We start from the raw sequence: 27046 nt of genomic DNA, 5'->3' as shown, positions 1-27046 counted from the left end.
TACTGTACATGTAATTGTAAATTTTGACAAATCAGGTGCTGGAGGAGAATGATTTTTTTTTTCAAGCCTTAGTTTTTTCACAGAAAAAGACAACTGAAGTCAAGAGCCCTTGAACAACTTGCCCAAAGTTTCCCAAGTTGACAGATTTGGGTCTTCGATATCTTTTGTTCTTTATAGTACAATTACTTGAGTAATTTCAATTCATGAGATGTGAAGAATCAAGAGGAAGAAAGCATTGCTTACAGGTTTTCCCAGGGGCAGAGACGCTAACCCCCTCTCTGTCGGTGTAGAGCGGCGTCACTGTGACCTTATATTCCATATCTGGAAGCAGAGACTTTAGAAGGACACTGTTCTGGCTGCCAGGCACCATGACCTGAATAGAAAAGCAAAAAAGCACAGATCTAGTCAGAACCCCTGTGCCCCCTGTCCTGCTCACACATGTTTTGAAGTGATCACACACGAGATACGCTTGAAGAGTAATGAGAATAGAACAGGCATTCATGCAAAAGCGTCTTGCTCTGATGGGTCCTGCCTAGTCACTCTTCGTTTATCATCATGAGTACAGGAGGTCTGAGTTTGAAACTCAAACGCTTTTCGCTCAGCATCTTCTCAACATGGATAACATTTCCAGAAGATGAGAATAACAGCCCGGGAGGCCAGTGGGTGTTTATAGACTAGGGGTGTTCATTCTATAACCCAGGTCGTGGTTTATCAGTTCTGTTCTGATGTGAAGTATTGGCTTACAAATCCAGCCTCCTCTGCTTTCCTCCCTTAGAGATAGCCTGACCCCTTCATTTCACCCTTGCAACAGGAAAGGATGGAAGCGAGCCAAGAGAAACACAACCATACTTCAAGAGCCAAGTTTTCCAAGTTGAAATATATTTGCTAACAACACTTAAAAAAATAAAATCATGGCAGCTATTTTATTTCTGAGAGGAGATGTCTCCTACTATCAGGAGCTACCATCTGTCTGTCTGTAAAAGACTGCCAAGAAAGAAAAGGAGAAGAGCAACAGGAACCCTCTCTCCCAGCATGCGTGACCCATGGGTCCGCAGAAGGAGGCTGAGACCAGGGAAAGGCACAGATTTGTAATGCTGAAACCACAGACACCCCCCTGTGCTGCAGTAGTTTGCTGCTGGCACATCTCTGGGCCATTAGGAACTTAATCACAGCTGGGGAAAATGCTAGGGTGTAAGAACTGACCCAAATTGACTTAACAGAGTCACAAGACTAGGATAGCTGGAGAAGCTTTTCCATTCCAGTCCTCAGTATTGCCAACAAGCCAAGGGCGGTGCTGCCTCCATTGAGATGAAGGAAAGAACCCATAAATCATGGATGAACCCTAGAAAGCTTCGTGATGAACCCTAGAAAGCCTCACATTGAATTTAAAAATGGCTGTTACTAAGATATCACGAAGCTCTATAAAAGCAATCGTTTTTATATGAAGAAGGAAGTGTCAAGTAGTCAATTTTATAAATATATATCTAGGGTTGGGAGTGTGGCCTAGTGGTAGAGTGCTTGCCTAGCACACACAAAGCTCTGGGTTTGATTCACATCAGTACCACATACACAGAAAAAAGCCAGCAGTGGTGCTGTGACTCACGTGGTGGAGCACTAGCCTTGAGAAAGCTCAAGGGCAGTGCTCAGTCCCTGAGTTCAAGCCCCAAGACTGGGGGAAAAAATAAAATAAAGAATAAAAATATCTCTGCTCTTCATAGGAAAGGACACTGATATGTACAGGGTTGTTCTGATGCAAAACCAGAAATCTGCTTTATTACAGGGCAAGTTAGACAACCTGGCAATAAGGACATGAGAAAGAAGTAGGGTTGCCCCAACTTGCATTACCCTGTCAGTATAGTTTCCTCCAGGGTATTTTTTTTCTTAAGCTTCATTCCAATGGAGCACAGAGCTCCAACACTCATCCCAAGCTGTCTGTCTAGCAAACCACCCTTGCAGATGCTCCTTAAATAAGGTCATGTCTCAGGCTGAGAAGCCCATGACCTGGCATGCGATCAAAGAGAGCCTGGGGAAGTATTGAAAACCAGCACTTAATTCACTTATCTGCAAGTAATTGCTGTAGTTCATAATACCATTCCTCACTTATCCATCAGGTTTTCACCACTGCAATCACTTAGTACAACTTTTTGTAGTAAGGAGTATTATTACACTCCTTTGCAGAGGGGTAAACTGAGGCCCACACAGCTCAGTAAAGGGGCCATCTTGAAACACCAAGAATCTAGTCCAGGTCTTGCTATACCTCTTGTTGGCTACTCAACTTGAGTGCAGACTTTTGAACCCTAGTGGCATTCATTTCCAATAATAAAATGGAAATCTCTTCTGGGAGAGGAAAAGTTCTTTCAGCCTGATCTCTACCTGCTTAAGCAAGGTAGCGTGAAAATAAATAAATGCAATAAAAGAGTCGCACTAAAAATAAATACTACATGTAAGAGCAGATGGTATGTTTTCTTTTTTTCAGATGGTACTTTTTTATTTATGAGTCATATCTGTAAAAGGTGTTCATGGCAAAAGGGGGCACATTGCTATTGAATATCATATTTTTAATTATTTTTTAGAAATATAAGCATGAGGTGGCTCATGCTTATAATCCTAGCTATTCAATAGGCTAAGATCTGAAGATCACCAGAGCAGAAAAGTTCATGAAATTCTTTTCTTCAATTACTTCCAAAAATCCAGAAGTAAAGTTGTAGCTTATGTGGTACAGTGTCATCTTTGACCAAAAGAGTTAACAGACAGTACCAAGGACCCTGGGTTTCAAGACTCAGGACTGGCACCAAAGAAAGAAAATGCAATGTCACATTTTCCTGTACTATCAACCTTGGTCTTTTCAGAGCTGCCTAGATCACAAGCACAAGTTTGCCCTGAAGTTGAGAATGAATTGCATGCATCTCACCTGATTTCCATCTCATGAGCTTCTGTTTTAGACAGTGCCTCATGAACTGTGATGGCAGACTGGGATAGGAGTAGTGTTGTTATTTTAATTCCAATTATTGCGGGCCAACGTTCATGTAAAACAAAATTGCTAGATATGCGATCGTGTTATTTGATCGGTGCAGCAATGTCAAACTGCTACCAATGTTTCTTAAAAGCTTAATATGTGAGTCTGTCCTGTAAGAGAAGAAGCCACACTTTGAGTGGCCATATCCTAGAAATTCCCTTACAACTCAGAATTCAAGCCTGAGTAACACTTTTGACATGTTGGCTCTAGAAAGTCTAGACCCTTGTTCAGGTTGTGCAAATAAACTGGAGACCTCTCTGATTTCACCAAAAACAAAGTCAGAGTAATGTCATTGTCTCTCATCCACGTTGCAACACAGACCAAAAGTCAATCCTTGTGAAATATATGGAGGGTTATTTTATTCTAAGAATTCAATTGTTTTGGAAATGTTTGAGAGATTTGATTATGCATAGAAAACATGTTAATAATTCACATGCATTGATGGATAAAATAAATTTAATTCTCTTGTTCTGTTTAGTTTCCAACCAAATTTCTAAAAGATGTTCATGACTAAATAGAATACAAACACTGCCAGTGACCTTTATGTTTTGTTTTGTTTTGTTTTTCAGAAATGCAGCTTCATACGAGGATCTGTCATGAAGTTATTCTCCAACTTGAATACTTTTATTCATTCCTCATTGAAATAATAGTTAAGAAATGTTTAGAAAGTAAGAGAGATGTATCTTGTCTGGACAAATTTCCTTGCCTGAATTTTATGCTTTAGCCATTTATCTTTCCTAGATATACATTTTTCTTTTAAAATATCATTTGGTCCATGTAATTATAAGACCTTTGAATTTTGGAATAGGTCTGCATCTAACAGTCCTACATTAATTTTGTACTCTAAACTTAGATTATGCCACTTTCTATGTTCAATTACAGCACATTACACTTGCAGAGCAGTAACACTTGACAAAACATAGATATAATCTCAATCCTACGGTGAGAAAGGGCCTTTAATTTAATTTAATTTAATTCTACTAAAGGAACTTCATATTTAAAGAATTCCACCTAACTTTCTTTTACAGAACAAAAAAAAAGAATCACTTCTGCACAGGAAATTTGTCTGTATTTTATATTTTCATTAAAGGTTTGTTTAACCTGGGAAGACTAAGGTTTCTGATCCTAGTTTCCCTTCCACTAGGTGTCCAAGTGTTTCAAACATAAACCATGTGAACTGGAAAAAAACAAGCTAAGGGAAAATTATCTAAAAACAACCCAAAGTAAATATTATTATTATTATTATTTTACCTTGCACAGCTTAACAAGTACATGCATGAAATTAAATTTTTAACTTTGCTATATAAGCAGGAATAATTCACCAAGTGGCTTCATGTGTTTCTTGGAAAGAATAAAGAAATAGAAGTCAAAATTAAAACTCCTCATACTGAGAAGTCTCTAGGGATCTCATTGTTGAGAGCTAAATTACAATAGCATAATTATAGGAAAATAAAATGCCCAAAATACATGTTTAATTATCATACCTATGGTAAGAGTAAATTAAATCTATTTTTTTTCTGTGGGGTATATGCAGAAGGGTGCCAATACTGAAGCTTGGAACTCTCATTTGGCTTCTTTACTCAAGGCTGGTTTTCTATTATTTGAGCCACACTTCATGCCCAGTTTCTGCTGTTTAATTAGAGATGAGAGACTTCAAACTTTGATCCTCAGATCTCACAGGTACCCTGTGATATCTCCCTATCACTTAGACATAAAGTATTTTCCTGAAAGAATTTTTGAGCTGAGATAATCATTTATTTATACAGAACAATAAAAGTGTATTCCATCAAAGGCTTTATAAGTAAGAATAGATAATGTTACTCTAGGGCAATACTAGATTTTAGAGATTGCGTCACTAAATTGTCAAAAATAACATAATAAATGACAAAAAATGCCAGCAAATAGGAGTTGTAGATAAATGTATATGGCATGACACAATAAATCGTATGATCTGCCTGAAAGCTAGAGTGATCTGATCTGACCAGACACATGTCTAGGAGACAACTTAGGTTCTAGACTAAAAGATATGATATGGTATAGAGTAAGAAAACACTGGGAGATGATAACTGAGAGGGCACTAACTTTACCAGATTTAAAAAAAAAAAACCAGCCAGAGAGTCTGGCACAGTGGCTCATTCCTGTAATCCTAGCTACTCAGGAGGCTGAGATCTGAGGATAGCAGTTCAAAGCCAGCTTGGGCACTAAAGAACGTGAGACTCTTATCTCCAATTAATCAGTAGAAAAGGGTAAGTGGGGCTATGGCTCAAGGGGTAGGGTGGTAGCCTTGAGCTGAAGAGCTCAGGGACAGAGCCCAGGCCCAGAATTCAAGCCCCATGACCCACCAAAAAAAAAAAAAAAACCCAAAAACTAGACCTAGGCTAGTGGGAGAGTGCTTGCCTAGCATGTACAAAGCCCTGGATTTGATTCTTCAATACCACCTACACAGAAAAAACAGGAAGTGGTGCTGTAGCTCAAGTGGTAGAGCACTAGCCTTGAGAAAACCCAAGGACAATGTCCAGAGTGCAGGCCCTGAGTTCAAGCCCCAGAACTGGAAAATATGTATGTCTCAAATTAAAGAAAACTCAGCATATAAAAATCTAAATCCCTGAGGAAAGACACCCATGAAGAAGAATAAATGAGAAATAACCAAATCTACTCAAAATGAGCTGTCAAGGGAAACTTTTGTTAAAAGATGATCTATTGTTAGGAATATTCCAGCTAAATAAGACCTCTTGGGCATTCCTTACTTGAAAGTTTTCAATCAGATTCCCAAGGAAATGTTTAATACTCACCATTTGATAAGATCCAACACATCTTTATGCTAAAAGCTCTGAGGAAACTAGGAATCCATAGAACATTCCTCAGTATAACACAGGCTGTGTATGACAAACCTACAGCTAACATTATACTTAATGGCGAAAAGCTAAAGCCATTTCCTCTAAAGTCAGGAATGAGACAAAGATGGCCACTCTCTCCACTACTCTTTAATATAGTACTAGAATTCCTAGTCAGAGCAATAAGGCATGAAGCATCCAAATAGGGAAAGAGGAAGTGAAACTTTCCCTCTTTGCAGATGACAGGATTCTGTATTTAAAGATCCCTATAGACTCCAATCACAAGTTGATTGAGCTGATTTAAAACTTTGGCAGAGTAGCAGGGTATAAAATTAATCCTCAAAAATCAACTGCTTTCCTGTATGCCAACAATGAGAAGAGTGTGGCAGAAATCAGGAAAGCAACTCCTTTTGCAATAGCATCAAAGAAAATAAAGTACGTATGAATTAACTAAGAATGTAAAGGACCTTTATGATGAAAACTTTAAAAACTTGAAAAAAGAAATTAAAGCAGAACTGAGGAAGCAGAAAACCTGGATTAGAATTAACATTGTGAAAATGGCAATTCCGTATTATATGGCCTCAAAAGACTAAACACAGAGCTCCCCAATGACCCAGCAATCCTACTCCTTGGCATTTACCCAAATGTCCAGAAACAAGGGCATTTTAAAGCTATTAGCAGAATGAGTTCATTACAGCATTATTTACCATAGGTAAGATGTGGAACCAACTCAGATGCCCCTCAGTAGATGATTGGATCACGAAGATGTGGTACTTATACAGAATGGAATTCTATGCTGCCATCAGAAAGAATGACATTGTCCCATTTGTAAAGAAATGGAAAGACTTGGAAAAAATCATATTAAATAAAGTGAGTCAGACCCAAGGAACATAGGCTCAATGATTTCCCTCATTTGTGATAATTAGTACACATCTAGGACTCTCCTAGCAGAGTATTACAATAGCGCAAAACCTAGATACACAAGGTCCTATAGGATGAGACTAAATGAAAGGAACTCTAGGATATAAAAACAAGAGCTTTATCTTGTGTGATTGTTGTTCTTAATGTACTATGTTATTTCTCTTCTCTTTTGTTGCCCTTCATTTTGTCTCATATTGTTACTGTATCTGACTTTGTTACCTGGTATATTGTATATATGTTTATTTGTTTATTTGAAATAGGGAAAGGGGAAAATAAGATGATTGGGAGGGGTGGGGGAGGCAAATGGGGACAAAAGCATGAGAAGGGGAATCAATGTGTGAGAAGTAATGCACTTACTACCTGGTGAATGTAACTGTAACCCCTCTATACATTACTCTGACAAAAAAAATAAAAAAATAAAAAAATTAATACTTACATTGCCATACCTGGGCCTTGAACTCAGGGCCTGAACACTGTCCTTGGGCTTTCTCAAGGTTAGAGATCTACCACTTGAGCCACAGTACCATTTCTGGCTTTTATTTTCTATAGATGTGGTACCGAGGAATAGAACCCAGGTCTTTGTGCATGCTAGGCAAGCACTCTACCACTAGGCCAAACTCCTGGCTGCATCAAACTTTTTAATGTATACCTACATATATATATATATATATATATATATTTACAGTGTATGGTAACCTTTTGTCTTGTTTTATATTAACTGGTTTTTTGAGATGACAACTATTTTGGTTGGTGTTAAGAAAGGATCTAGTTATTTTGTTCAGGATGATTTCAACCTTACAGGCTTAAGAGATCCTCTGGCATCTCAGTCTCTGACAGCTGGAACTCTAGGCAAATGCTACAATACCTGGCTAATGCTTTTTGACCCAATTTTTATGCTCTATAAGATGAGCGAGAAAGCAGAAGCAATGTTAGAAGTGTGGTCCAGAGGCTTGGTCAGCTTGAAGCAATTGGAGTATAAAGCAAGCAAGCTTTAAGGGTTGAAAAATCATCCATCAACCAGAAGTGAAGTTCTCATTAACCAAGAACATGAATTTCTAAAGGTGGCAGCGTCACCAAGCAGTAAGCAGCAAAGCTTGCAGTCATCTCTGGAAACAGCCTTATGAGCTGCAAGGAGTCTGCAGAGTTTCTGGTCAGCTGTATTTATACAGACCGTTCCTACCACTTCTTCCATGGGGTCCCCTTGGGCTGTCATGTAGGTCACCCTAAACTGCTCCACATTGCTGTCAGAAATGTCCCATGTTACCCGCAGGCTAGAAGTGGTTTCATCATTTACCACCAGGTTTCTGATTCCTGTCTGAAGAACTGGAATAAAGACAACCAAGGATTAAATAACTTTACCTCTCGTAGTCCTAAATGACCCACAGAGACTTCAAAGAGAGGCAATGGGCATCCTCTAATGCAGATCTGGATGCAGACCCACGCAAAGCAGGAAGAAGTCATTGTAAGAGGAGGGAGGGAATCAAGCCACAAAAATGATAACCAACAAAAATAGATTGAAGCGATGCTTCCAAGAGAAGGGCGAAGACCCCTCTTAACTAGCTTCCCTGAATATACACTGTTAAAAACTTGGGGAAGTCCCTGGGGTTAACAAATCAGTTTACTAACCCAAAGGGTGGGTGTGGTACTCAGAATTTCGTATTATGGCTCTCATAAAAATGTGATCACGTGGGATGAGCCTTTATTCCCTTTCACATGAATTCTTATATCCATCCATTCACCTGTCCACAATGTCTGTGTTAGGTCCCTCAAACACGGCTCTCTCCTTATGGTTGCCTTCGTCCATTCATCCCATACAGGTGGTATTTGTCCAGATGTCTCACTTATGTAGTTTTATTTATGTATTTGTTTATTTATTTATTGCCAGTCCTGGGCTTAAGCTCAGGGCCTGAGCACTCTCCTTGGGTTTTCTCAAGGGTAGAACTCTACCACTTGAGCCTCAGCACCACTTCTGGCTTTTTTTTTTCCTATGGATGTGGTACTGAGGAATCGAACCCCGGTCTTTGTGCATGCTAAGCAAGCACTCTACCACTAGGCCAAACTCCCAGCCCTCACTTATGTAGTTTTATACATTCATTCTTATCTCCCAAGGCATCTTCTCACTTATTCATTACATCATTTTTCCCTCTTCTCTCCTCTTCCCTGACTTCCTGTTCTTTTGTCTATCTCTGCTATTTCTTTCTTGCTCTTCATTCATTCATCTATCCATTCAGAAAACATCTATGAAACTCTTCCTTTAGGTCAGATTGTGTTTAGGTCTTTGAAACAGACAGTAATAAAATAATAGGAAGTGTTTCAAAATAGATAGGAGATCAACATTCAGCTAGTACAGTTTGGGGAGGTTACCAGATTTTGGAAATTGTGGGGAAATTTTCAGTTCAAGGCATAGCTATATATAAATGGAAATTAAAGGGAGGCCAGGAAACATGATTAAAGCTAGGAAGAAAACCAGGAACAATCAGGAAAAATCTTGACTGTAGGGCAACAAAGAAAGACTTAATAAAGATTGACTGAAGAATGGAGGAGTGAATGAGTAGTGGAAGTCACTGAAGGGTTTTAGATAAGGAAACAAATGATACTATACAACCTGAGGGCAATTCAATTGAATCTGACAGCTAGGTGGGAGATGTATTGCAGTGAGAGAGCAGTAAAGGGCCTGAAAGTAGAAAACAGTGGATCACAAAAGCACATGGAAGCAAAGCGTGAGTCATTCTCCACACCCCCTGAGAACAGGTGCTATGGTAACATTGTCAGAAAAGTGAATGGAGATACAGGACAAAAAAAGGAAAAAGGAAAGAAAAAATCATGAGATTAGAGCACTAAGCGACTTAGTAGGAAAAAAGATGTTGAGAGATTCTGAGAGAAAGGAAATGTAAACTGTTTGCCAGAGAAAAGAGGGGCATCACTTTCCAAGGTAATAATCTAAACTAAATAAAAGCAATTAGCATAACTCCTGCTTGAATTCCAAATCCCACTTCTCATGGGTAGATGCATTCCTTCTTGTGTGTTCTTACCTGAAGTCACAGGTATAGTAGGTTCTATAGTTGTGGGTGGCTCTGTCCAAAAACTGTCCACTATAAAAAGAATAAAATTATTATTTAAAAATGTTTTGAAGACAGTAACTACCTACACTTACATAACATCACTTCACAGCTCTGGAAGAACATACCATCTATCTTATGTGCTTCCTTCAACAAACTTGACTGTGATTAAAAATCAGAGAAAAAGTAAGCAGAAAGTAAGGTGGTGGTTATCTTTTCCACTGATAAAGACACTGGAAACTAAAGAAATGTCAAAGTTTCTCACCACAACTTTCAGACAGAATAGAAACATTTGAATGAGCCTCTGCAAGCTTGTGAAATACCTCAATTATTTTGAAACAGGAGTACAGCCATGATAATTAAAGGGAATAAAGCAGTGTTGCAGATCAAGTCATGAAAGGGCTCCCAGAGAAGACCACCAGGGAGGGCAGTGAGCTCGGGCAGACTGTGCATCCTCTGTTTCCTGATCCACCCAGCGTGGGCGAGGCGGTGGGTGGCTGCCTGGTGCACTGCAGACACAGACAGATCAGCACACTTCTCCAAATGCTCCAAGACTGGTTGCCAATGTCTTCCAGCTCCGGAAACTGCTTGCCCTTACATCACTGACTCTGTATGCATGGTCCATCCCCAGAGGCAGAGAATTCAGGGGCTCACATCACTGACTCTATGCATGGTCCATCCCCAGAGGCAGAGAATTCAGGGGCTCCGAGGCCCACCCCTGTGCCTCCATCTGAGACAATTAGGACAGATGATTCAAGCTTCCGCATTTTCAGTGGGATTAGTGGAGGGCCTGGTTTCAACCTCTGCACTGTCACACTGTCTTCAGAGTCTTACATAAGCATCTCCCCACTGCACTCTTCCTTAAACCTCCCTGATGTCATTTTTTGTCTCAGAATCTGAGTCCAGAGAACTCACACTAAGAGAATTTAATATGTAGTTACTACTTCATACCTTAAACTGAAGGGATAAATCAATCAGTGAGTAAGTATTCTACAAAAATCTTGGAACCAAGAGCAACTTGGAAAATTCCAGAAACTCTTGGAAATGTTATCCCTATGTCTATTTGTCTGCCAATTTATCCATTTATAAAGTAGTCCATCCATCCATATAGCCATCCATCTATGCATCCATTCATACATGAATCCATCCATCCATCCTTCAGGCATCCATCCACTCACCTATCCATGCAACCATTCAACGAGTATTTATTGTACAGTTAAAACTAACCAAATGCTGGATTAAGTACTAGAGTATACAATACTGAGCAAGACCAATATGGTCCCTTCCTTTATGGCGCTAGACCATAGAATGTGATGATGTCTCACCTCTCAGCACTGCTGCAGCTAAAGATGTATGAAAAATCCTAGGGGACAAAGAAAACTTGAAGGGTCACAGCCAGGGATAAGGCAGATAGAGACAGAACCCAGGGGGATGGTGGTAGTGCCCCTGTAGATGGGTGGTAGATGCTGCTAAAGTGCAAGTTAACCAGACCAGGACTTACGTGTGGTTCCAACAGCAGTTACCACCTCGCTCTCACTTCCATCATCAAGTACAGCCAAGAGGGAGACTTCATATTCTGTGCCAGGCTCCAGGCCTTCAATAACATATGAGTCTTGCTCTTCTATTAAGGCAACCTGAAAAGTATTGGGCACTTACTTGACTATAGAAGGAGCAAAGAAAAATGTCTCCAAAAAGAAATAAGAAGGGAGAATGTTATCTTGAGTGTAAACATCACAAACTCCAAGACTGGTAAAAAAAAAAGCTACAGATCTTTCCGTTTCTTCAGTGAATACATTTTTGATATTGCATAAGTGGCATACTGAAATTTTCTGAAATGTTATTTAGCTAAGTCAAAGACTTTAAATATTCTATAAAAATATCTAACTAGAACTCTGGAAACAGTGTATTTTAATCTTAGAATTCAGATATATAAAATACATTCATCAAGATTCCTTATACTCCAGGCTGGGCAGAAAAATCTGGAGACTCATATCCAATTAGCCACCAAAAAAATCCCCAAAATGCTGGAAGTGGAATATGACTCAAGTAGTGGAACACCAGCCTTGAGCAAGGAAGTTAAGGGACAGATCCCAGGCCCTGAATTCAAGCCTCCAGATCAGCAAAAGAAAAAAAATATGTTGTACTTTATAAACTGATTTGTTTACAAGTTGAAACCCCTTCAGATAACTACATAGATAAACATAAATAAGATTTATCAAATATATCATAGTATGCTCTGATACTCATAAAATGTCCTGCCTTGCCACACATTGGTTACTTCTGGAATTGCTGATCGATTTTAAAATGAAGGATAGTTCCAATGCAGCTCAGATCCAGAGAACATACTCCAGGTTCACTTTTATCTGCTTCGTAAGACTCACCTCTTGGGTCTTCCCACCATACACTGGAATCCACATTAGCTTGTGTGGCCCTTCCTCAGCAGAGAGAGGATGCCAGGTCACTCTAAACCCATCTGTCTTCACCTCATCAATCTCTAAGTACTGTTGGGCAGGAACTTCCTCTGTAGGCCAAGGAAGGAGAGTTGTTAGGGAAATGAGAAGTCAAGAGAGCAAAGCCCAAACAGCTCTCAGAGATCATAGGGAGACACAACTCTCTGGGGAATCTTCTGCTTTTCTTTTTGGAAAGTCAAGTACGAAAGGAAAAGAGTCTAGACTAGTCCAGTCGAGTTTTACATTTCAGTGGCTGGCCTCTACCAAGAACGCAAACACTGTGGAAATAACCAAGCTATTTTCCCCCCAGTAACTTAGAACTCTTAGCTTGTTTATTGGGTTCTTTCTGTTCAAAAAATGTACATGTTGGGCCGGGAGTTTGGCCTAGTGGTAAAGTGCTTGCCTAGCATGTACGAAGACCCAGGTTCGATTCCTCGGTAGCCCACATACATAGCAAAAACCAGAAAGTGCAGGGAAGGGGGGGAAAACCAAGAGGGGAGGTGGAGGGGAGGGTAATGGACCAAGACATGTGGAAGGGTATCAATGTATGTGAATTAATGCACCTTCTATCTGGCAAATATCATGTTACCCTTTTATTAAATACAATTAAAAAAAAACCAGGAAGTGGTGCTGAGGCTCAAGTGGTAGAGTGCTAGCCTTGAGAAAGTCCAAGGACAGTGCTCAGGTCCAGAGCTCAAGCCCAGGACTAGCAAAAAAAATGTACATGTTATAATCACTAGCTTATAAAGGTATTATATTCTGAGTAATTTTTTTCTTTTTTGCAAGTCCCGGGACTTGAACTCGGGACCCGAGCACTGTAACTTGAGCCACAGCATCACTTCCAGCTTTTTCTGTGTATGTGGTATCAAGTAATCAAACCCAAGGCTTTGTGCATGTGAGGCAGACACTCTACCACTAGGCCATGCTCCGGGCCAAAAATATTGAACTGTTGGTGGTGGTGGTGGTGGTGGTGGTCATGGGGCTTGAACTCTGGGTCTGGGCACTGTCCCTAAGCTCTTCAGCTCAAGGGTAGTGCTCTATCACTTGAGCCACAGCACCACTTATATTCTGAGTATTTGAGAACATTAACAAAAGAACACACTAAAGACTAGAGAATGCTTCCTTTTAGTGTTATTTGTTTTAGTGGTGAAATCACTCCTGGGTGATAAATTGAGCTGAGGATGAGAAACTTCAGCCTTTTATGTATGCATGTAGATGTCATCAAAAGATAAATATACGTTACCGGATCTTCCACTGCTTCACAGCTTATAGATTTGGGGAATTTACATAAGCAAGCACAATGTCCAGTCATATCCAAAATAAAAATCTCAGGTCATTAATTTTTATTATTGGAAACAAGGGATTTAAATAATCTGTAATATAACATGAAAATTCCAACAAGAACTCTCCTCAAATAATTTTTTGTAAAATTATTAAACTTTTTGTAAATATAACTTCTCTATCCAGATTTGCTCTCATTCCTAAATTACTATATTTCCTTTGCAATCAAAGAAAATTTATTCAGAAGGGCAATCAATAAGCTCCAAAAGAAAATAATTAAAATGTTTCATACTCATTGACAAACTATAGGGTATGTAAAAAAAATAATATACTGTTTACTTTTGGTTTTGATTATGGTTCTAACCCAGCGTGAGTAAGAAAGTGTGAGAGATTCTTCCTTCCAAATAAACACCAGAAAACTGAAAGTGGTGCTGTGGCTCAAAGTGGTAGAGTGCTAGCCTTTTGTGAAAAAGTTCAGAAGCAGCATCTAGTCCCTGTGCTCAAGCTCCACCAACACAAGTAACAACAATAAAGATTTTAAGTTCCATGAAAATGTAGCTATTGAATGGCAGATTAAGTATTGTGAAACTATCAGTTTTATTGCTCAAAATAGTTGTCAAATATCAACAATTTAAGGATCTCAATATACTACAAACACACATGAATTTAAAAACAAAACAAAACATAACTTTTGGCTGGGTGTGGTGGCTCACTCCTGTAATCCTAGCTACTTAGGAAGCTGAGATTTTTAGGATCACAGTTCAAAGCCAGCCTGGGCATTAAAGTCCATGAACCTCTTATCCCCACTTAACCACTATTAAATTGGAAGTGGAGCTATGGCTCCAGAGATAGAACAGTAGCCTTGAGTTGAAGAGCTCAGGGACAGTGGCCAGGCCGAGAGTTCAAGCCCCACAACACACCAATAAAATAAAATAACGTTTTAGCATTACGAAATAAAAGAAAGCTGGGTGCCAGTGGCTTACATTTAGCTAGTCAGGTATCTGAATTCTGAGGGCGACATTCCAACACAGCCAGGGCAGGAAAGTCTGTGAGACTTTCACCTCCCAATTAACTACCAAAAATCAGGAAGTGGATGTGTGACTCAAGTTGTAGAGCAAAAAGGCTGAAGGACAGCATCCAGGTCCTGATTAAGCCACAGGACCAGCAATATAAATATAAATATCATCATCATCATCATCATCATCATCACCATCATCAAAGAAAAAGATGTGACATTAGACTAAGAACAATGTGAAAACTTTTTAAAACCTTAAACATTTTGAATTTCAATGGTCTCTCTTGTTTTGATAGATAAGATTGATATGCATACTTATCTGATTATTTGCATATTAAAACTTTTTAATAAAATGTAATCTCTTCAAAATCATAACTGAAGAGCTAGGCCAGGTTTCAGGTGCCACAGAGTTAGTTTTAAAAAGCTTTTAAACTGTAATTACCTGTGGTGAAGACTCCAGCCAGAGGCAAAGACTGGCCTTCCTCATAGAGGGAGAAAATGGCAATGGAATATTCTGTGAGTGGTGTCAAGCCTTTCAGAGGGAATGTAGTGATGGGATCGACTTCAACCTGCAAAACAAATGATGTTTGGTAGATCTAGCCAATGCTCTTTTTTTCAGTTGTAAAGTACAGAGGGGTTGAGGGCTCACAGTTACATTCGCCACATGCTCGGTACATTACTTCTTTTTTTTATTTCTACTTTCAATTTATTTTTTTATATATTTTTATTGTAATTAATAAAAGGGTTACATGATATTTGCCAGATAGGAGGTGCATTAATTCACATACATTGATACCCTTTCACATGTCTTGGTACCCATTACCCTCCGCCTCCACCCCCCACCCATCTTGGTTTTCCCCCCTTCCCTATCAAATTTCAAATAACCAAATACATTACTTCTTACACATTGATATCTCTTCTCCTGTTTTTGTTCTAGCCAATACTCTTGAAGCACAGGAATCATTTGTTCTTATCCTTAGTTCACATGGCCAATAACTGCACTAGAAATAGTACAATTCAAATCTTTGGGCTGGGAATATGGCTTAGTGGTAGAGGGCTTGCCTAGCATGCATGAAGCCCTGGGTTTGATTCCTCAGTACCACATACACAGAAAAAGCCGGCCATGGTGCTATGGCTCAAGTGGTAGAGAACTGGCCTTGAGCAAAAGAAGCTCAGGCACACTTCCTAGGCCCTGAGTTCAAGCCCCAAGACTGGCAAAACAAAAACAAAAAAATAAATAAGCAAATTACTGAACTATAACAGCAGTCCATTTATATATGTACACACATACATACACCTCTAATCATATATTTATGTAAATGACCTATGGTATTTTTTAATACCCTTTGTGATATCCTTCATGGTATTTGTTCATGAAGGACATCGGAATGCAGACAGCTGATATGGCTGAAGTAAATGCAAACGCATACACTCCCAACCAGATTACCAGACATAGCCAGGTTTGGTCTTCACTGCCAGTGTTCTGCTGGCTCCATTACAATCACCCAATAATTCCTCTGACAGCTTCACAGGGAAGCAACTGTGCAGAGGAGAAGCAGGGGACCTTATTCATAAAGGAGATAGTAAATATTTGAAATATTCTTAGAATGACATGGTCAGAAAAAGTACCAGTCCCTTCAGATCCTGTAAAGATCCTGTAAGGGGATGACATCTTAAGAATGGAGACCAGAGTATAAGAAAGGGGGAAAGTGAGCAGAGAGAACTTGACAACCAAGGGAAGAAAACAAAGTGAGGGGCCGGGAGTTTGGCCCAGTGGCAGAGTGCTTGCCTAGCATACATGAAGCCCTGGGTTCAAATCCTCAGTACCACATACATAGAAAAAGCCTGAAGTGGTGCTGTGGTTCAAGTGGTAGAGCTCTAGCCTTGAGAAAAGCCCAAGGGCAGTGCTCAGGCCCTGAGTTCAAGTCCCAGGATGGGAAGAAAGAAAGAAAGAAAGAAAGAAAGAAAGAAAGAAAGAAAGAAAGAAAGAAAGAAAGAAAGAAAGGAAGGAAGAAAGAAAGAGAAGAGAGAGAGAGAGAGAGAGAGAGAGAGAGAGAGAGAGAGAGAGAGAGAAAGAAAGAAAGAAAGAAAGAAAGAAAGAAAGAAAGAAAGAAAGAAAGAAAACAAAGTGAGAGTAGAGGAAGGCAGGATTTACAAGGCACCCCTAATCCACATCATCCTCAAGGTGGTGGAAAGAAGACTCATGGTTTTTGTCATTGGAAGACTGAGCCTCCCTAGAGGGGTTTTCATTTCCCCCATGTTTTTCATTTGGTGGGGAGGAGTGCGCGTGCATGTGCGTGTGTATGCCAGTACTGGGGCTTGAACTCAGGACCTATGTGCTGTCTCTGAGCTTCTTTTGCTCAAGGCTACTAGTGCTCTATCACATAAGCCACAGTGCCACTTCTGACATTTTGTGGAAGTTATTTGGAGATCAGAGTCTCACGGACTTCTCCTGCCCAGGCTGGCTTTGAACCCTAACCCTTAGCTCTCAGCCTCCTGAGTAGCTAGGATTACAGGCATGAGCCAATGGGGCCCGGCCCAGACTTGTTTTCTAACACTATCTTTGTTGTTCTCTCCATGGCATAAATCACACCTGCAGTTGTTTTATTTCTTTGTTTACTGTCTGTCTCCTAAGCAGAATGTTGAATTCATTGAGGGCAGGTCCTTGTTTCGTCTCTACCTCACTCTGTTTCATTGTGTGTTTTGAGTGAATGGAATAAATAAAAATGAAGATAGCTGCTTGCTTAAATAAGCTAAGGGTGAGCTACAAGAGCAAACCCAGAAATGTTATTCAGCACTAAGGATTTAACTGTAGGTCTAAAAAATGTGCTGCCTTGAGGAGAACTTCCATTTCACCATCCAGTGACCCTGAGCCACTCTTGAGGAAAGAAACAGCTGAGGTGCCAGCCAGGAATGAAGTCATCCCAGCCTGACCAAACTCCCAGCGGGATGCAAGAGTCACCTCAGCTCACACCCCAGGGCAGAGATGCAGTTTCACATGAACTCTTCCCACGCTGCATAATCAAGGGCTGTTGTGTTAAGCCGAGCTACACAGCAAGATTGATGGAAAATGTGTGTCATTTCATTGTGAACCAGAAATTGGTAACATTCACTGCTAAGTAATTTTAGTCCTTGGTGTTTACTCCAGCCCGGCATGTGTGTCTGCTAAAAGGGATCTAATTTATTTACTACAGCATCTTATTTGGGATTAAATAGACTACAGTTGATTTTACAAAGAAAAAGCACCCTCTACCATTTATTTTTATTATTATTCGTTATAGTATTTTTAAATTACTAGTTTTGGAATGGACTTTATTGGTAGTACTTTTAAGATGCAGAAGAACTTGAGAAATGATCACAAAACACCATGATCTTATTGTTTTGGAACTGTTTTTTGAGGGTAATTTATAAGCAGTTTAGCTAAAAGCTTAATTTCCACCTCATTTGGGGAGAAATGGGGACAGAATCCTGGGTAGGGAAGGAAGATTTAGGCTTTACTTTAGGCTGGGCTGAGAGTCACCACTGTTAGACCCTCTCAGGGGTCTAAGAACTGTGGCTTTTGACCTTATAACACTCAAATGGCAACATTTAATCCTTCATCATGTTTGTGAACTTCCCAAATTTTATCACCGTTAATGTTATCTGACACGGCAGCATGTCCTTGTTTCATAACTCATACTTTTCTAGCCTTTGTTTCTGTAAAATTCATGGGAAATTCTTTCTGTACAACACTCAAAAGAGTGCCTGGCTCACGGTAAACACTCAACAAATGCCACCATTATCATCATTACAATAATCACCACCATTACCAATCTGTGCTTTAGTGTCCTTCCTCGGGGTACAAAAAGTTGGAGAGAGGAATAATGTACAAAAGACACAGAGGAAAGAAGAGGAAGTAAAAGAAAAGTGGAAGAAGGAGTGAAAGAGGAAAAGTGAGAGGACAAAGAGGAAGTAGAGCAAAGAAACTGCATAGAAAGCTGGGCGTGATGGCTCACACCTATAATCCTAGCTATTCAAGGAGGCTGAGATCTGAGGATCAAGGTTCAAAGCCAGGCCAGGAACAAAAAGACCTGGGACTCTTATTTCCAATTAACCTCTAGAAAAAGGGAAGTGGGGCTTGGCTCTAGGGCTGGGTGGTAGCCTTGAGCTGAAGAGCTCAGGAACAGTGCCCAGGCCAAGTTCAAGCCCCATGACCCACCAAAAAGAAAAAAAAAAATGGACCATCAACCCCTGTCCTTTTTTTAAGATAAAAAGGCACCCAAGTTATTTAGGGTTGGTGCAGGGGAGAGAGATGAAGCAGAACATCTAGACAGTGATACAGGAATCTTGAAACTAATAAATATTTTGAAAGTTAGACTCTCCAGGCATTGGTGGCTTATGCAGGTAATTCTAGTGACTCAGCAGGCTGAGATCCAAGGATCATGGTTCAAAGACAGTCTAGGCAGAAAAGTCTGTGAGACTCTTATCTTCAATTAACCACCAGGAAACAGGAAGTGGTGCTGTGTTCCAAGTGGTAGAGTGTTAGCCTTGAGCTGAAGAGCTCAGGGACAGACTCCAGGACCTGAGTTCAAGACGTACAATTGACCAAGTGTGTGTGTGTGTGTGTGTGTGTGTGTGTGTGTGTGTGTGTGTGTAGGTCCCCCTCTTCTCTCTAGGGGGAAGGAGAGGGAGAGAAAGAGGGGGGAGGGAAGAGAGAGGTGGAGAGAGGGAGAGAAAAGAGGGAGGGAGAGAGGAAAGAAAGAAAGGCAGGGGAGGGAGAGAAGAGAGAGTGGTAAGTGTTAAAGACTGAAATGTTAAAACCACAAAATAAAAATTGTAAACAACAAAACTATCAACAAGCTTCCTTCCTACTTCACCTACTTTTCAACACAAAGTTACAATAGGAGATATGAGTGATGACTGAATCTACTCTTTTCTCTCATTTGAGATGTTAAAAGGCTGTAAACTCTAAAGACACAGGAGCTATGTGTACATGATCACATAAAATAATACTTACTGAAATGAACTTCAAGTGATGGAAATCAAAGACTTTTTTGTTGTTGTTACTGTTTCTGTTTGATTTACCTTTTGTCCGGTTTACCTGTCTTGGGGGGTGTAAGAGGGACACAGAAATGGAGGGACAGGGGTGAACATTCAGTGAAGCAGTGGTCCTCCTCAGAATATGTTGAAAATGGATTATACAACTTGTAGGTGGGATGAGAGGAGAAAATTGGGAAAGATCGAGGGAAAGAGTGACATTGCCCAAAAAAGAAATGTACTTATTACCTGACTCATGTAATTGTAACCCCTTTTAATATCACCTTTATGATAAAAATAAGTATAAGTATATATATGTAAATTTAATTTTTTCATATGAAAAGCTATAAATTCTGTCATGTAGGTAAACCTGGCAAAGGAAAGCCTTAGAATCTCCTACTATACCAACATTTTGGGTTGTCCTAGATCTCTACATTTTAAAAGTACAGACTATACTCATTGTCTAAAGATTAGAAGCTACTAGACTACGTTTACTCTCCCAGCTTAGAAAGTATAAAGGACATAGACCAGAGCTACTATGTTGAGTCATTTCCTCTGATTTTCTGTATTTGTCTCTACTTAGTCCTGTGATACTTAAGATAAATCAGTATTAAAATTCAATTGAATAGAGAAAGTAAAAATGTCTATGATAGCTGAAATGTCTGGAAAGTACATTTTAATTGGGACAATTGAAGTTTGTTCCAGAATGTTTTGGAGGGTTCAGCTGTTGCCTTATTGAAAGTCTTCACTGAGGGCAAGGCTCAAGTAATATAGTGCCTGCCTACTAAACGCAATGGTCTGAGTTCAAATCCAATATATGAATGAGATGACCCTGGTTAAAGTGTCCTGTACTCATAAATTAACATGTTGATATGAGAAGGGGTATCAATGTGTGTGAAGTAATACACCTTCTATCTGGTGAGTATAACTGTAACCCTTCTATTAATTACAATAAAAAATTAACATGTTGAATTGAAACCCGAGTATACAGTTAATCAAAGGTAATTTAAAAATATAAAATTTTAAAAAGTACTCCAAAACTAAGCAAAACAATAGTCTTTTTAAAATTCAAACAGTTTTCAGGTACCTCAAGTCTCAATTGCATGGCTAAAAATGAATAAATAAGAAAATATACAGCAACAGAAGTAATTGTTTAAAATGGTTCATTGTTTCTGCATGTTCGAATAAAATTTCTAAAATTTTTATTTCAGAGACCTTTTGCTCATCTTTTTTTATAATTTTTTATTGTAATTAATAAAAGGGTTACATGATATTTGCCAGATAGAAGGTGCATTAATTCACATACATTGATACCCTTTCACATGTCTTGGTCCCCATTACTCTCCCCCCCCATGTTGTTTTCCCCCCTTCCCTATCCAATTTCAAATAACCAAATACAAATAAATCCAATATATCAGATAACAAAGTGAGATACTGTAACAATATGAGATACCCAAGAGACAGCAAAGGAGATGAGGGATAACATAGTACATTAAGGACAACAATCATTCATTATATGGCTTTTGTTTCAGTATCCTGGAGGTTCTTTCAATTAGCTTCATACTATATAGCCTTATATATCAAGGTTTTGCTCTATTGCAGATCACTGCTAGTAGAGCCCAAGGTTTCTACTGATTATGACAAATGAGGGAAACCATTGAGCCTAAGTTCCTTTGAGTCTGGCTTACTTCACTGAATATGATTTTTTCTAAGTGACAATCTTGCCAAGGGCTATCTACAAATTCAATGCAATACCCATCAATATCTCCCAATGTTATTCTTTAAAGAAATGGAAGAGGCAATCCAAAATTTCATATGGAATAATAAAAGACCCCATATAGCTAAAACATTTCTTAGCAGAAAGAACAGCGCAGGAGGAATTTCAATACCAAACTTTAGATTCTATTACAGAGCTATAATTATCAAAACAGCTTGGTACTGGCACAAGAACAGGCCTGAAGACCAATGGAATAGAACTAAAGACCCAGATATTAAACTGCAGACCTATGGCCACCTAATCTTTGACAAGGGAGCCAAAAAAATAGAACGGAAGAAAGACAGCCTCTTCAACAAGTGGTGCTGGCAGAACTGGTTAAGCACCTGCAGAAAACTAAAGTTGGATCCTTCTTTGTCACCCTGCACTAGAATTAACTCCAAATGGATCAAAGACCTGGAGGTAAAAGCCGACATTCTGAAAACTTTACAAGAAGGAATAGGAGATACACTAGACCTCCTTGGTACAGGTCGAAACTTTCTTAATAAAGACCAAGAATCACAACAAATCAGAGAAAGGCTAGATAAGTGGGACTGCATTAAACTGCAGAAGGTGCAACTTTTAAGTTCAGTTTTACAAATCATAGCTTTCTAATTTTCTGAAGCAATACAAACTGTAAATAGACAAAAGCTAAAGACAACTGCAATATTCACTCCCAAAAGAAGCACATGAAATGTACTCATTACCTGACTCATGCAACTGTAACCTCTCCTCTACATCACCTTTAAAATAGTTTTATAAAAAAGCACACGTAAAATCTCAGCAAATATATTAGCCTAGCCTGAGGCCATTCTTTGCAAAAAAAAAATGGCAAAGAAGAGCTACAATGCTCTTAAAAGATTGTGCCTTGGTTAAACACAGTCTAATTCACAGAATAACCGAATCTCTGAAGCATGAATCCTCAGGGATGAGGGCTTTGAAAGATGATTGGGTGTATGATAGATGATTGGCTCATAAGGAATTGGTCCTCTTATAAGAGAGCACAGAATTTGTCTGCCTATTCCACAAAGAAGACATAGAAGGTGTCAACTACGAGGAATATATCTTCTCACCAGACATAGGTTCTACTGGTGCCTTGATTTTGAACTTTCATCCTCTGGAAACTGTGGATAATACATTTCTGCTTATAACTGACTCAATGTAATATAATTTTCTATAGCAGCTTGAATGGATAACAACAATAGTTAATCTTCTCATCATTTGTGTTTATAATTGTAATTGCTAAATATATACTGAAGAATATTTTTATTTTATCAAAGCTTACTATCAGAAAGGAGAGTCTGTAATAAACAACTGTTGGTTGATGAATATAGATATTACATTGTTTTGGTTGTTTGAGATTTTTTTGTCTTGGGATTTGAACTAAGGGCCTAGGGGATGTCCCTGAGATTTTTGTGCTCAAAGCTAGTGACCTACCACTTGAGCCACAGCTCTGTCCCCAACTCTTTTGCCAATTAATTGGAGATGAGTCTCATTGATTCTTGGATAAGATTGTTCCTAGATAAGAGTCTTCATAGATTTTCCTCACCAATCTGGCTTGGAACTGCCGTCATCAGAATTCAGCCCCAGTAGCTAGCATTACAGGCATGAGCCACTGATATCTGGCTGTTTAAATTTTTTAATTGACCCATTTCATAAAACACAGAAATCTTCAGTAATTCTACAAGAGTCCTAAGACTTAACAGCCCTCAGCTATGCGGTTCTCTTTCTTATTGAAAATATTTTCTTCTATATCCATAGACACAAAATGGGGATATAAAACGTAATCTAAGTTGTCCTTATGTTTCAAGAAAGTGCATTTCTTTGTGGATGTGTCTGTTTCAACACATGTCTTGGCATGCTTTGTTTGTATTACCTGATCTTCCTACCTAGTCAAGTGCAATGCTTGGACAAGCATTTTATTCATTACTGGTGACAAGAAACACCTATAGTTTAGTGGTTCTTATTTCAATCTTTTATTTGTTCCAATCTCCTGTCTCCAAAAACAAAGCTACTATTGCCAAGTGTCAATAGCCCTAGAATTGCCAGAATAATTCTGGATTTATGAAGGGTAATGAACACTATAGGTCAGCAAATGTGTATTTATTGCCCACCCATTGCACAATGTCTCCCAGGAGAGTACATTCTGTACAATATTAAATGGAAAAAGTTGGTCTCTGCCTATGAAAATGCTTGCATTACTCTGGCACAAAATAGAAATGATGTCACCCAACATATTTCTCTCTTTATCTTAACTTTCTGGCCCAAAATAAGGAAAAATAATAATAACCTTGCTATCTTGCTAAAACATATTTCCAAGGAAAGAACTTATAAAAGTATTAGTCACCATACACCTAATAGTATATTACTTTTTGAGGATTTTTCCTATTTTTTTTATTGTAATTAATAGAAGGGTTACATTATATTCACCAGATAGAAGGTGCATTACTTCACAAACATTGATACCCTTTCTCATGTCTTGGTCCCCATTTCCCTCCCCCCACTTCCTCCCCTCATCTTGTTTTCCCCCCTTCCCTAATCAACTTCAAATAACCAAATACGCATATATACAATATATCAGATAATAAGGTGAAATACTGTAACAATATGAGATAGCCAAGGAACAGCAAAAGAGATCAGAGATAACATAGTACATTAAGAACAACTTTCACTCTTCATTATATGGCTTTTGTTTCTATAGCATCATCCTATATAGCCTTAGGTATCTCGGTTTTGTTCTATTGTAAATCTCTGCTAGGAGAGCCAAGGTTTCTACTGATTATGACAAATGAGCCTAAGTTCCTTTGAATCTGGCTTACTTCACTTAATAAGACTTTTTTTCTAACTCTTTCCATTTCCTTACAAATGGGGCAATGTTGTTCTTTCTGACAGCAGCATAGAATTCCATTGTGTATAAATACCTCATCTTGTTGATCCACTCATCAACTAAGGGGCATCTGGATATTTGAAAGTATCTTCCTACTCAAAATCTAGATTATTTGTATATTTTATAATTTTAAAAATGGAGTTTTAAGTTCTTGGTTTGGAGGTTTGGGGGTTTCTTTTAGTGTCAGTCCCAGGGCTTAATCTCTGGGCCTAAACACTGTGTCTGAGCTTTTTTGCTAAGAGACTAGTGTTCTACCACTTGAGTTAGAAACTCTACTTCCAGCTTTTTGGTGGTTAATTGGAGATGAGTCTCATGGACTTTCCTTCCTGACCTGGCTTCGGATTGTGATCTTGGGGTCCCTGACATCTGAGTAGCAGGGATTACAGATGGGAGCCTCTTTGCACCCAACTTAAAATAATGTTTTTGAGATACCAACCTACTCAGAATCAGGGAGATAAACTCGACAAGACTGGCTGTATTTCTAGTTTGAGTCTTCCATAAAACTGCTTGCTCCTCTGTTTCTATCCACCAGGACAGACAGAACATAGTTCACAGCTGGCCATAACAATATGGACTGCCCATCTTATTGGTTCCTGTGTGTGACTGACAGGCTCCTGAGTAGGTGGGATCTATGTTTCTCTCTGCCAGGCATGGACTTGTAATATTGCCCACAATGGAATATGGCAGAGGTGCTTTCAAATGCTTTCAGAGTCCACACACTCAAGGTAACATAACGTATAGCCTTTCCTTTTGGTTACCTGCCATAGAACTCCTGAGCCAATACTCTTGAAGCTGGCATTCTGGAGGCCTCATGTGAGGAGTCTACTTAGAGACAGAGAGATGTTCTCTAGCTGCCAGCTGCTCCAGTCTTCCCCAGCAAATTCCAGACAAAGGAGTAAGAAAAGCCATGGAGGCAATGCCAGCTGCAGTCCACTTGTGCCCCCTCCCAAGCTACATATTTAAGCGTCAACTCATAACTCCTCTGAAGGAAAATAAATACATAGCAATGGGTTTAAGCCACTAGGCTTTGAATATGCTGTCATAAATACCAAATGCACAACAACTTGGAAAATACTTATCACATTCCACAATGTACCTCATTGATTTCCGTGCCATCTGCACTGGTATATACAATTCGGTAACCAGTGATCTTTCTTGATGCTGGGTCCCAGCTTAATCGAGCACTTGTAGACCCAATATTGGAGATTCTCAGATTTCTTGGTGGTGATAGAGGTACTGAGAAGACATAATTAAGAAGAGAACATAATTGTAAAAAAAAGAGACAAGAAACAGCATCTTTGCATTCGGAGCTATTTCATAGGAGAAAATAGCACCCAGAAAATAGCAATCTTGAAGTGACCAATAAATTGTCTCAAAACCAATCATGTTCTCTAATTAACCAAGAAGATACTTTCCTTATAGAGTACAGTTTGCAATAATTAAGTACCATTTGCTGAGAAGAAAGATTTGGTATATCACATCTATTATCCTAGCTATTCAGGGGACTGAGATCTGGAAGATTATTGGTCAAACCCAACCCTGGCAGAAAACTTTTCAAGGCTTCATTTCTAACTAATCAGCAAATTACTGCATGAAAGATGAAGCACAGGTGATGTAGTTCCAGCTATAAGCAAAAAAGTCCAGGAAGAGCATGAAGCATGACGTCCTGAGTTCAAGACCTGATACTAACACAGAGATTTAGTGACTTTTCTCTGCCTTTCTTCCTCTATTCAGTGCTACCATTATAGCTTGATGTGAACAATATGAAATAGATCCCTGAAATCAAACCACATTCATCCACTTCATATCATGTGACTGACAAAGCCACTTAATTTCTCAGCTCTGTAACTGTCCATTCTGATTTCTGTAAGTTCTAGAATTATTTTAACTTCTTCAAGGACTCTCTTCTGATTCAACAGATTAAAAGTGACCATAATCTTTGAGAGTTTATGATCTTGTACATGGTTATAGTAGCAAAATTTATTGAGTGGTTTCTGTGAATCCGATGCATAATGTTATCTTATTAAATATTGTTCAATTCCTAGGGAAGAATTTTGACTATTGATTTTACTGATGACAAAACTGAGGTAACTTAGCCAAATTCAAAGTCCTTAAAACCAGAAGAAAGTAAACTGAACTCAGGCAATTGATTGATGGATTCTAGACTAAGTAATAATAGCCAAAATATTAATTTCCACCCTTCAGCTTCTTTATCTTCCCCTTATTCTCTATCTCTGGTCTTTTTGTGTGTGTGTGCATGCATATGTGTATATGAGAGAGAGAGACAAAGACAAATAAAAAGAGAGAAAGAGAGAGAATAAACACTTTTGTAGAGCCAACAGTTAAAACTTTGAAGACAAGGACAATTTTTCAGGCATGGGCACAAGCCAGACGGTCCAAGTCATACAACTCTAAAAGGTCAATTGTTTCATTCATTAACTATAAAGAGGATCTTTGACCCTTCTAATTCTTAAGGGGCTAGAGAAAGGATAGGAAAGAGAAAAGAAAATGTAAAGACAACGAAAAATACATAATTAAATATGAGGCATACTTGCACTACATTTTTTTGTAATTCAATTATGTTTGGCAATAAGGCACAATAAAGTCTAGTTTCCTTACTGAATTTAAATGTGAGTCTTGAAAACATATTCCTGTAATATTATATTTTAAGACTTCTCATTTCTAATCAATTGCTAATCATTGGAATGAGCCGTCCACATTTTTAAATACATAAATGAATATTCTCAGTGACTGGTAAATGGTAACCATGTTTCTTTCAAATAAATAGCATCCAAAAGTTCACTGAGTCAAATG

The 27046-nt window shown here is 38.9% G+C and overlaps 1 protein-coding gene across 1 annotated transcript in view; it reads right to left on the bottom strand.

The window, feature by feature from the left end:
• Positions 1-27046, bottom strand: part of Col14a1 (collagen type XIV alpha 1 chain) — a 182287-nt gene that overhangs the window by 90463 nt on the left and 64778 nt on the right. The window contains exons 14-20 of the mRNA XM_090339326.1: positions 25329-25468; positions 15019-15145; positions 12212-12351; positions 11332-11464; positions 9804-9863; positions 7943-8094; positions 244-373 (exon numbers count right to left, since the gene is read on the bottom strand). Of these exons, the coding sequence (XP_090195452.1) occupies positions 244-373; positions 7943-8094; positions 9804-9863; positions 11332-11464; positions 12212-12351; positions 15019-15145; positions 25329-25468 (882 nt within the window). The remainder of the gene's footprint in view (positions 1-243; positions 374-7942; positions 8095-9803; positions 9864-11331; positions 11465-12211; positions 12352-15018; positions 15146-25328; positions 25469-27046) is intronic.

The sequence above is a fragment of the Megascapheus bottae genome, chromosome 9 (assembly GCF_031878675.1).
Source record: "Megascapheus bottae isolate mThoBot1 chromosome 9, mThoBot2.hap1, whole genome shotgun sequence".
NCBI lineage: Eukaryota > Metazoa > Chordata > Mammalia > Rodentia > Geomyidae > Megascapheus > Megascapheus bottae.
This window is presented reverse-complemented; position numbering and strand designations above follow the sequence as displayed.